Source organism: Aplidium turbinatum, chromosome 5 (genome assembly GCF_918807975.1).
Source record: "Aplidium turbinatum chromosome 5, kaAplTurb1.1, whole genome shotgun sequence".
NCBI classification, from domain to species: domain Eukaryota; kingdom Metazoa; phylum Chordata; class Ascidiacea; order Aplousobranchia; family Polyclinidae; genus Aplidium; species Aplidium turbinatum.
In genome coordinates, this window is record NC_137476.1 from 12,786,730 (window position 1) to 12,799,195 (window position 12,466).

The window sequence follows — 12,466 nt, forward strand, 5'->3', positions numbered from 1 at the left end:
CTTTCACAAGTGACCTGGTTAAGTGTTTATTCTTGACCATAACCAAGGCTACCATACCCTAAAAACTTTAATTAACTTAAATGCCTGCACAAAATAATGAAAGCTTTGCCTTGGAATGAAATAATGTTAAATATATAAAAATAATTAAACACCTGATTCTCAAAACTCTTGACACTGTTTTTGTTTACAAATTAAAATTTACAATCACAATCATACTGTAATGTTTTTACCTTGGTTGACTGAACAAGTAGTGTTGCCAGATAAACCATAAAAATGGTAAAAAATAATAATGTTACCAGACCAGATGACCAAATCTGAATGAAAATTAATAATTTTTTCAGTTTTGGTTTTATCCTCAGATTTTATCCCGGTACCGCGACGCAAAGTTCAAACAGTCAAAATTCTGTGCGGTACGGTGGTATTACCGCGTCGTGACTATACTCCATTGCCAGTATTTTTTTTTATTAGAAATTGTTAACACTTTTGGCTTTCATTTCGAGCAAAGGTGTAGCTAAGAAATGATAGACCTGTGTTTGCGGTTACTTACACTTGTGTTGTTTTCTAAACTGGTGAGAAAGTCTATTGAAGTGAACCACATTTCCATATCAGTGCAGTGAAAGTATACACAATGCTATAGGTCTGCTTGACGATAGAGGGCCCAAAATTATTCTGGCCCCGGGGCCCACAAAGGGTTTAACACAGCACTGCCAATACCGATATTTTGGCCGATACTTTAGTGTTACAAAAAAAAGCAATTTTGGTATTTGCAAGTAATTATATCAAATGCTAAGTTTTACCTTATTTGCATAAAACTATTAAAAAAACTTTGAATTGGCATAATATGCCAATTCAAAGCTTTTTTTAATAGTTTTATGTAAATAAGGTAAAACTTAAAGCACAAGATCAAAAGTAAAACCACAAGATCTTGTGCTGAAACACAAGCCGTGGCACCACCGCGACTGACACAGTGACAAATTAGTCTAAAACCAAAAAATCCCCTAAATTCAAAATTAGTTGTGTTCAAGTTTGGCGCTTACAATAAATAAATTCCAAAATACGCCACAAAACCAACCAAATTTGGAAATTTATAGAGCAGCAAGGGGAACTTCAAATGGGCAACATTAGGTGCCAAAGGGGGCATTATTACGGCATTATGAGTGACAATGGACGGATTTGGAAGTCCTTGGCACTTGAAGATTCAAGAATCCAATCCCAACTCAATGTTGTGTCATAATAGTAGGTTTTAGTAATGAAAGGCCACCGTGATTGAGAACTGGGGTATAAGGGAAGAAACATGATATCATAATTGGGGTTTCTGAAAAATTAATAAAGGGTTTGCGCAAACTCTCCAAATAGGCAATCATAATTGATAATAAGATGTAAAATGTAAACCAAGTGATTTGTGTAGTCGTACAAAAACTATTCGACAAGTAATATGCAACCTAAGGGCAGTAGGCACTTTAACATACTGATATCCCATTGAACCACGAACCATCAACCAATCAGAAGCTACGCTGTTCATGACGTCATCAAGGTTGCGTTTCTCGGAACAAAGGAAAAATGCAACTTCCCACCACTGCTATTGTTCTTGTTTGTTGTGTAATTACCAAAAAAAGTTTAAAGTAATAATCAACTTTCTGGCTGAATGCTGAAATGGCCACAATTGGACGGACAACTTAACATCTGATGGTTCGGGTTCGTTTAATTGGATATCAGTATGTCAAAGGTTCTACCCCTTAGGGCGCTTGTCGTTTGGTTGAGAAGCTTTTGCCAGGCCAAGACTACGAAGGTAGCAAAAATGTATAATTTTGCATCGTTTTTACGTTGCTAAACGTTTAAAAAAACCATGTAACTTGATTGTGTTTAGTAAGCTGGATCTATCAGTTTGTGATTTAATTTCCACCTTTCGTTGTAATAAACTCATCAAGCTTAAACAATGTCAGAGTAGGCTAAGTAGGCTGCGCAACAAACTCCCACAGCCACAGTTATCACCACTTGCTGCTGACAAGTCAAAGAACATCTATGTCTTTTGATGTTGCCTATTTGCGTTGCATTTTTGTGTTTTTTTTTATAGTGATACTTGCTCTTCGCTATTTCTGTTACGTTTAGATGATGTCACGTTATTATGCCGATTTGAGATATAATAATTTAATTCATGACGCTGTATGGATGAAAAACTTTTACAAGTTTTATACTCTGCTGAGAATAAAAAAAAACACAAATGATTAATATTGGAGAAATTGAGTCTCCTTACACAACTTAAAAATCCAACAACGCAAAACCGCTGAAACAAAATGTTTTGTTTAAGTGAAAGAATCACTCTAAGCAACCAATGTTAAAACTTGCGCGCAAGAAGTCATGGGAGTGTGTCGTATCAAAAATTTGAACAGGTTGTTATTTTTCTACATCAATGTGACGTTAGTTACTACTTTAAAAAAATTATATCTTTGCTTCTGTAGAAAATTCGCAGCAAACGCCCTTTTTTTACGTGTTTAGTATCGGCCACAGCATCGGCCAAATTTTGCCGATACCGATACTAAAAAAATGGCCGATATCACCGATACCGATATATCGGTACATCTCTATTTTTATTAGTTATATATTTCTTAAAAAAAAACATGTTCACTGTCAGATCAGAGTACACCACTACACCAGCAACTTTCTCTTGGCTGTAATATTGCTGTCCTGTAACTAAGACAAAGACTAGGAACAGCTTGAAAACGGACAAGCAGTGCTTTAAGTGCTCTATTGCACGTGAGCTTGTCTCCTGTCAAGCCTCAATTCATCTGATAATATCCAATATGCCAGTCAAGTGTTGCATTATTAGAAAATTGCACGAAGATACATTGTTATCCTCAATCCTCATACTGCATATTGACTTTTTTCATTTATTTGGTCATAATATGACTATGTTTGTTTGTTTGTCGTATCCAGGTTTACACCTGGAGATTGAAGATTTAGATTAAGTGGACGGGAAGGCAAGGAAGCCAATCTTAATGTCCACCTTCACTCCTTCAGGCATGCCTTTAAGTGTATGTTATATTATAACATCGCATTGTGAGTTCACACAAAGAATGACTAACTGTACGATAAAAATGGCAAAGCAAAAGCTTACATTGAAGAGCAAATGCTGCCAGCTCCACAGCGACATCAAATGGACATGTTAGCTTTCCATGCAAAATGTCTTGTTTCAGCTGAAGAAAAAACTGGTATCTGCAGATTTGTTTTAAAGTTTAATTACATTTTGATCAAAAATTCATAAACATTAGGAAAACTCGGATAACAGTTAATTTGAAAAAAGAACTTTGTAAATTCTACAATACATTTTTACAATAAAAAGCCAAAATAGACATCAACACAAATGAAGATCAGCACAAGCACATTTATGCAAGTGGTTTCTTCATTTAACTAGCAAACTTCATTTAACTATTAAAACTAGCAAACTGCAAGGATTTTAACTATCGTATAATACATTAAGAATCCTGAAAATGTTCTGCTTTCAATAAGCTGAATAGCGTGAATGCGTGATGAGTGCATAGATCTGACAGATACCCCGGTCCCCGATTCTACTGTACACAAGTATAGCAATCATGTGTTTAAGAATAAAGTGATTTAAAAATACTTTTATTTCACTAGCGGAAAGACGACGACGATTTAGTTGAATAAACGTTTTCATGGAAAAGGTTTCTAGCATTTTGTTGGAAATTCTCAAGTACGGTATGTATTTTATCAATTTATACACATCGAATCTATAATAATCAACTTAAGAAGTAGCTCTCTTTATTACGAAATAGACCAAGTGGAGTGTCGTACTGCCATAAATATCCTAATAACTAATGCTTTGCCGATAGTTGTTTAGCCAAGCAATATGTATTGACTTGACATTAGTAGAATACCACAACTTGCTACAAATCCACAGCTGCTACAAATCTCACCATACCAGTTATAAGATGAAGCATTGCAGCTAATTGTAAACAACGATACATAACTGGACTATGACAATCCTAACCCACCTTGTGAGCTCCTCTTGCAAAAGGTTAGGCTCTGAAGAGTAAAACTTTACTCTAAAGTGAAATGTGTACGGAGGACCAATCTTGATTTGTTTTGTAATCTTTTTTGTCTTGTCAAGCCAATGGGGAACCTAAATGAAGAGTACCATAGTCCAAATCATAACTGTTCAATCAGGTTTTCAAAAGTGACAGTTTTATTTATGAGGTATATAAACGTAATCTCGTAGAAAGTAGATTGCTAGACCATTAATGCTGAAAAGTAACAACTTTGAAGATAATGCAAGAGAAAAACACAATAATACTTACTTCATGGCTAAAAAATAGACAAGCTTAAATTAATCAATCTTTTTAAACGTGCTAACCAAACTTTAAAAGAGAAGTGATTTTGCTGTATATTGAACAGATGATTCACAACAAAGTAATTACATTGAATAAGATGGCGAATTGGTGATAACAATAACATGAAATAAACACAAGAATTAAGAATCAACATAAGCTCAGCAATAAAGATTCCACTCCCTCAAGCAAAGTACACGAATTAATGCCACGGTCCAAATGACATGAAACGAATGACGCAATCCCTAGACTGCAAGACAAGACACGAATGGTGGTGTGATGGAGTAAGAGAGTAACTTACCACCTGTGTTGTTCCTGAAGCAGTAAAGAACGAGTTTAACTGCGGGAAGCCAGGCTTACACTTCGAATTAGCCAAACGTTTCTGATTAGTACCAGTAAGGCTTCTCTGCAGACATGTCCATTGAGATTAAAAAGCAACAAATGAATCAGTGGCACCTTCATCTACATAATTGTCAAGTGCACAAAAACCATTTTAATATTTTTGCTTCGGGCATCATCATCCATTTTGCTTCAAAGAAGCCTGGTATTCATTTCGAAACATCAGGATCATCATTAATTTTGTCGAGAAATGTCTTGCCACACATCATACGCACCATCCTAGTTTCTGTCATTTTACATTCGCCTAATATCTGCCTTCAGTGCAATTATGTATTCCCAACATATCTCCAAGATAGAGAAACTTATTAACAATTGCTATCTCATCGCATCCTAATTTCACAAACTTTTTGTGTGTTTCATCACTCAGCTACAATGCCCTCAGGCTCACATCTTCTACATTCAAAACGCATCCCACTCATCAACCTTCCATTGAATGCCTGAACATCTCTTGTGCACCCAATACTTGCATTTAATATATATACTGAATAAAACTGCCCATTACTCCCTTGACACATATTGCACATGGGCCATGGATCCATAACATCGACTGCTAAATACCTCATTTTGTACATTTTATTCCTGTTCCCATTGCTTTCATTTTATTTACATTCACTTTTAAACTTTTGTTTTCCAATCCATTTCTTACATCTAACATACTTTTCTTCCACATAATCGTCAGCATACAAAAATTATTTTATTGTCTTATCCAGTTCATCTGTTGAAGCATCCATAATGATGACATTTATGACAATCACCTTGATGAACACCCACTCTCACTTCAAACCATTCTGACATTTTATTCTCCAGTTTTACTGCTGTCTCAGCATCCTTGTACATTTCCATCACTGCTCTTACTTCTGATTTCATCACACCTTTCTTTCTTAGTACCCACCAAATCAAGGAAGCAAGTCTTTTAGGCGCAGACAGTTAGGCGCCGGTCAAATAGGCGCGCGCACTGTGGCATCAGGATATTTAGGTGCGGAGCACTGTGGCTGCCGTTCATTTAGGTGCTATTCCTAGTAAAGTCTGCAGATTGTATCAGCTTGGCAGGCAGGGCAATTCTTGCGAGTACGTGTGAGACAACACTCTACAACATGCATACATTTTTATAAGGCATATGAACTCTGGCTACAAGTTGCAAGCATGATAGTGCGACTTTGCTCGTTATTAAACCTAGTCGGGGTGTTGACGAAAAACTAAGTTACTCTTCCTTCACTCAAGCCTACCACCCGCTTGAATATAGGCTACAAGGCTACAAACAAGTGCATTAAAATAACAATATATTTTTCTGTTCAATATAACATTTTGTGTGAAAAGCATTGCCAGTTTAAGTAGCTTCACTCACGGAAGCCATGAGATATTTTTCTGTTCAATATAACATTTTGTGTGAAAAGCATTGCTGGTTTTAGCAGCTTCACTCACGGAAGCCACGATCAACAACAAATAAATGCACGCGCATTAACAAAACAACATATTTTTCTGTTCAATATAACATTTTGTGTGAAAAGTATTGCCCTACCTGCCAAGCTTATACAATCTGCAGACTTTACTAGGAATAGCACCTAAAAGAATGGGCGCCACAGTGCTCCGCACCTAAATATCCTGACGTCACAGTGTGAGTGCCTATTTGACCGGCGCCTAACTGTCTGTGCCTAAAAGACGTGGACCCCAAATCAATTCTCTCGGAACACGATTGAAAGCTTTCTCTAAATGAATGAAGACAAAATATAGTTCTTTTCCGACTCATTCTTATTTTTCTAACATCCTTGAATTTCACTTATGTCAACTTTCTATCGGATTCGCTCTTGAAACATTCTTTCCCAAACTTTGTAGTGGTGTCATATCAGCACACTTTTTCTCCAGTTTGTTGGTATTTCTTCCCCATTCATCATGTCATTTATAATTTTCACTAGGATGTGCTCAATACTGCACAATACAAACAAAATGCTTCAATTGGTATGCCACTTGGCCAAGCTGCTTTTCATTTTGGACATTTTGCCCCTTTTACATCCTACACAACAATTTCTTTCATGGGTCTTATATTTTGCTTTAGTTCAAAAGTGTTATCCAGCTGATTCTCTTTATTTAATAATTCTTCACAGTATTTCTTCCACAATTTCAATTTGTCTACCAACTCCATCTTAAACTGCCTGGGCCTCTAAGCTCCATTATTTTTCCAGCGACCAAGCAAGGCCTATCAGAGCTTCTTTTCGGCAGCCAAAATAAAAAAAATTGTACGGTTAAAAATCCATTAATTAATATCATATTTTTGCGTTCATTCAGGTAAGAACAACACAAACAATACTCTGAAACACATTTGTAATTTATTTAAAACAATGAAAACTATCAATACTACAAAAAAGTGCTCAATGCTAAGCAAAAAAGCAAAGCAGAGCAAATTAAATCAAATATAGTTATTACTATCTGAAGCCTTTACAAATTGTTTCACCTAACGGATCATCAGAAGGTCTTATTCAAATATTCTGATGATCCGTTAGGTGAAACAATTTGTAAAGGCTTCAGATAGTAATAACTATATTTGATGTAATTTATTTATATGCACTGCTTCCCGACTAAGTGTACACCTAGTCCTCGAGTTTTTATAGGTCGACAGTTAACACGCAGACTTTTTGCGAAACTTCAATCAGCAATATTTCTTGTCGCGTGTGAAACACTATGCCTTGTTTGTGAAAAAAGATGGCGAAGAAGAAGGAAAAAGAAAAACTTTTATGTACAAACACAAGTAGATAGAAAAGTTTAAAATATGAACACGACAGGAGAAATGTTGGTTTGTGAAAGCTGGTGGCTAAACAATAAACATGGCCTACCGGTGCGATAGTTTCAGAGGTCATTTAATGATTTCTCGGCAACTATGGCTGCTGGGAGCATACTAGTCCAGACTGCCCATTTTTATTGAGTATGCAAGGGCTGCCAACAACATCTCTTTCACCTTTATTCTCGCCAGGCGATACATATACTTTAGTGTTTCTTCCACTCTCATTTTCTCAATCTTTTGTGCCTCTATGCATTGCATTTGAAATCACTTGTTTGCTTTATTGCTGTAATCTATGTAGCGGTACTCAACTTTTGCTTTGTCACTTCTCTCTTTTCTCGGGAGCAAGTCTTTTAGGCGCTGGTCTAATAGGCGCACACACTGTGGCGTCTGGATATTTAGGTGCGGAGCACTGTGGCGCCCGGTCATTTAGGTGCTATTCCCAGTAAAGTCTGTAGATTTTATCAGCTTGGCAGCTTGCCAGAAAATTATATCATGGCTTCCGTGAGTGAACCTGCTTAAACCGGCAATGCTTTTCTAACAAAATGTTATATTGAACAGCAAAAAAAATTGTTATTGTTGTTTTATTGATTTATTGTTTTATTTGTTATTAGTCCAGGTTTGCGTTGGTGAAAGATTTATCAATAAATTATTCAAGCTTCCGAACATTATTGAGTTCATTTTTAGTTAACTCTTTTGCGACTACGGACGTATACACTAGGGTGGAGTGAAAAAAGTTTTTTGTTTAAATCGAAAAAAACGGGGTTCTTAAATCCCGACAAATGACCTAAAACTTCATTAAAAATTGACTTTAGGGGGTTGCCCCCATTTTCCAGCCGGCAACCCCCCAATTTATGCGCGCGAGGGGGTAAAATTGCCTATCTCGGTAACCACTGGTTGTAGAGTCATGATATATAGCTCAAAAGCTGCCAAAACATCATGTTTCTATCTGTCCTAAGAAGAAAGTTTGCTCTATTTACAATACAAAACGAGTTATAGCCAAAAAACCAAAATATAGTACACACATTTTTGTTAAAATTCAGCATTTTTTCTGACAAATTGTGATCTGTCATAAGTTTTTTCAAAAAAAATCTGATATGTTGCACAAGATATAGTAACACACTAATAATACCGAAGATTGGGCCCATAATCCAAAAATATTCACAACACAGTCCTTTTAACATCAGTTCAAAACATCATAATGAAGCACTCACATTAAGCATTATGTTAATTGCAGCAGTGCAAAATATCACAAGTGTTTGGTGATGAACTTCAAAGAACTCATATTCATTTTGCAAAAACAAGTTGCTTTGCCTGGTGTGACATGTTAGCGACATGGCCGAGCGGAACTGCTCCTGATTTTCAATACTGCAGCGGCAAAGCACGAGTTTGATAACGGCTGGAGGCAGATTGTGTTTGACATATGTTTGGGTGGCTGGAGACTCGAAGAGTGGTAAACTCATATCCCAGTCGCCCCCAAACTTAACGTCTTTTCATAACTTCGTCGACTTGTAATCCCTCAGTTGAAATATTTCAAGTGTAAGCTTTGCTAATCCTAAAAGGTTCTGTTTTTAAAATGACAATTCAGGCCTTCTGATGGCACAATAATCACAAAAAAAAAATTGAATAGGTATGTCAATTGAATTAAAACGACTTATTTCAAATGCATTTTTGTGTCAAATTTTTTCATCAGTTTACGAGACTTAACTTTTTGGCGAATGAGTCCATCTCGTCTTTCAAATCCTGAAACTTGTGCTGATGCTTCTGTTACGAGCTTCACATGTCGTTTCACTGTTTGATTGTGGCATGGATAAAACAAAATCAGAGGCTTCTCGCGGCATTCTTCCAACTCTGCATCGGTTAAGTGCTCAATTGCTGGAGAAAGTTGTTGATAAGGTTCAATATCAACTAACTCGTGGTATGCCTTTGCTTCCAAGTTCAACTTTGGAACACAGAACAAACGAATTGGACTGCAGTTCAATGTATTGGAACTGCTATGACTTTCAATGTCCATAAGTGAATTTGTTTCAGCGGCATGTTTGCGAATTGCAAGCACCTTGGTCACACCCTTATTTCGTATGTCTTCATTATCATCCCCCAGCATTGCAATCAGAATATTTTCGGGGTGTGCGAAATAACCGTTTCTTGTCACCACATTCAAAGCAATTTCCCGAACGTTTTGGTCAGAAAAATTCAAAACTCGTTGAATCAAGTTGAAAAAGTTTATGGATCCATTTGTTATATGGTTGTTTAGCTTGATTTCAAACCAAGTCGGAAAATATACTTCAAGGCAAAAACGAACCAGAATCTCCAGGTTCAAAGGCGGTTTATCCACTGTCACAAAATAACGTAAAATTCTGCATTCCAAAGTTAGCCATCTTGAATGCACAACTGGTCCAACCTCCAAATAAGCCAGATCATCATCAACGTTTCCTTCAATAATTGCCCAGCACATTTTATAAGCATAGAACTGGTCCGTACTTAAGTCATTCACAACTTCGGATGGGAGCTTTAAAAAGGCCAAAAGTGGTGGCGAGAGCTCTTTGAATTGAGTAACTGGTTAACAGAATACAGTTCCATGTAGTTTTTTCCAGTTGGACCTGCAAATGTGTCTGGGCCACTTGTAGCACCATCGAGACCTGCAAACACATGTCCCAAAGGCAATTCATTAGTAGCCTATGTAGCAGACATACTATCCATTGAAGTGGCTTATTCAGCAACCCTTCCAGGCCTCGAATGCATCCGTTGTGTTTTCCTGTCATTGATGCAGTGCTATCAGTACCAACAACTGCCAGTTTATTTTGCAATTCTGTACCTTGTAATGAATTGAATAGATGTTAAGCTATGGTTCTGCCCTTGCCATCTTCAGGAGAAAAGTGGGTGAGGTAATAATTCCCCGGCTCGCCAACTGCAGTATAGTGTTCTTCCAATTGAACAGATCTGTAGTGCTTTTCGTTTGGACCTTGCACAACCGTTTGTTTGTATCTTTACGTCCATCAAAGTATAGACTAGGGTGTTTTTAGCGTAATACGCAAAATTCTAACCATTGTTAATATTAATGTACAGAGTGGTGTTCATTTCCTTTCAGTAAAAAAATCCTTTTGACAAATTTTTGTTGAAATCCGTCGACATTTACTACTTGCGCAAGGAAGCTAAAGTTTAGGTTGTTTAGCCTATAATCTAGCAGCGGAATATAAGCAATTACCGGTACTTGTAGGCTACGTTACTTCACAGAACAAATAAAGCATTGTTACGTCACAATTGCAACACCTCGTAATACTACAAAAATTACACTGTCATGTCTGTTGTGCTGTTGCATTTATTTCAGTTTACTAACAATTTGCGGTTGTACAATGGCTGTGACAAGGTCTAAAGATAAAATTTGCCTGGTAAGTAGCAGTTCAGGTCATTTCCTTGAAAATTTCCTTGGAGATTGTCCTTGAAAAAGTTTTCTCTGTTAAATTCCGTCACCCTGGTGCACTTTATTGAGCCAGATGGATGGCACGAACGATATATTCCCTTAAAATATGGCTGTTCAGGAAGCAATTCCAACTGGACCTTTGTACCACTGGCCGAAGACAGACGCAGCCCAAAACGTCCAGTCAATTGCTACGCATGTGCTTATTTATTGTGAGTGTTTACATAGGCCACTGGTACAGCTGTGATTCAGCCATACAGGCACCTCTCAACGACCTGAATTTTATGAAGAACTTAACAACGTATGCTGATGGAGAAGTATCTCAATTAGCCTTCAAGGCTTACTCCAGACACCTGTGGTACTTGTCGGAAGGTCTCATTGCCTTTGCACTGTTTGACAGCAGAGTCACTGACATTGATAAGAGGGAAATGGTTCGCAGTATGGCAACCAGTCATGGATTCGAAGATCCGCCAAACCGGGCGGTGGTACCTACCGATATTGCTGAGAAAAAACTGTCTGATTTCTGCACTACTGCAACTGAACGATTATTCACAATACTTGGTCTAGACAAAAGCTTCTTAACCCTTGATCCTAAATACTGGGCTGAAAATGAGGCCTACCAAAGTGCCAAGGAAACAATTTCTGCCCTGAGGGTGACAAACGATTTGGCAGAACGAGGAGTGGCGCTGATGACAGAGTTCAATTCGACATTGACCAGAGATGAGGAGCAGAAACAGTACGTTCTGCAGGTAGTGGAGCATCATCGAAGAAAATTTCCCGTAGCAAAAAAAATTAAAAGCCATGTTTGAATGGTCTAGCTCAGATGTATTTAAACAAGGATATTGTACTCGAGTATGATGCAGTCATTGACATATTTGCCAAGCGCAAACTCTAAGTTTAATGCGATGGCTGTCATTGCGAATCGTCGAGAATATTCAAAAGTATTCGAGATCTGAAGGACTAACTTATTGTTTATGTTCCATTATTGTTTATGTTTTGAAGTGTTTGATATCTTTTGTTGGTTCATTGATTGGAACAGTAACTTACTTCTGCAGAATCGCTCATGATTTAAAGTATGGGGCCGTTCAAATATCATATGACGGTATTTTGGCGATTCTGGACCGCTACACGGCTGACTGACACAATGTATTGCTCCCCCCCTAATAAGCTTTCTAAATACGCCACTGCTTCTGATCATCTCGGTTATGGGTGAAACACGGTGTAAAGGTTGTTAGAGGAATAGTTGCTTTGTTGCTATTTTTGCTTTGTTATCCTATAAACGTGCCTGAAATGCGTGCATATTAAAAGTACTGAATAAAGCTGGTTATTTGGTTGCGTGTTGTAAAGTTGCTTGTTTTCTTGATTTTGCAAATTTTTCAACCTCCTTGTGCAAGTTGTAAATGTTGAAATAATTTCTTGAAATTTGAAAGACATTGTTTTCTTACCAATTGTAACAACCTGGTGCCCTGTACAAATCAAACTTACGATATGAGAAAATTAAAAACACCCTAGTATAGACCATTCACTATA

The 12,466-nt window shown here is 37.2% G+C and overlaps 1 protein-coding gene across 1 annotated transcript in view; it reads right to left on the reverse strand.

The window, feature by feature from the left end:
* Positions 1-12,466, reverse strand: part of LOC145770048 (band 4.1-like protein 5) — a 50,117-nt gene that overhangs the window by 21,639 nt on the left and 16,012 nt on the right. The window contains exons 3-4 of the mRNA XM_082581635.1: positions 4,014-4,141; positions 3,116-3,213 (exon numbers count right to left, since the gene is read on the reverse strand). Of these exons, the coding sequence (XP_082437761.1) occupies positions 3,116-3,213; positions 4,014-4,141 (226 nt within the window). The remainder of the gene's footprint in view (positions 1-3,115; positions 3,214-4,013; positions 4,142-12,466) is intronic.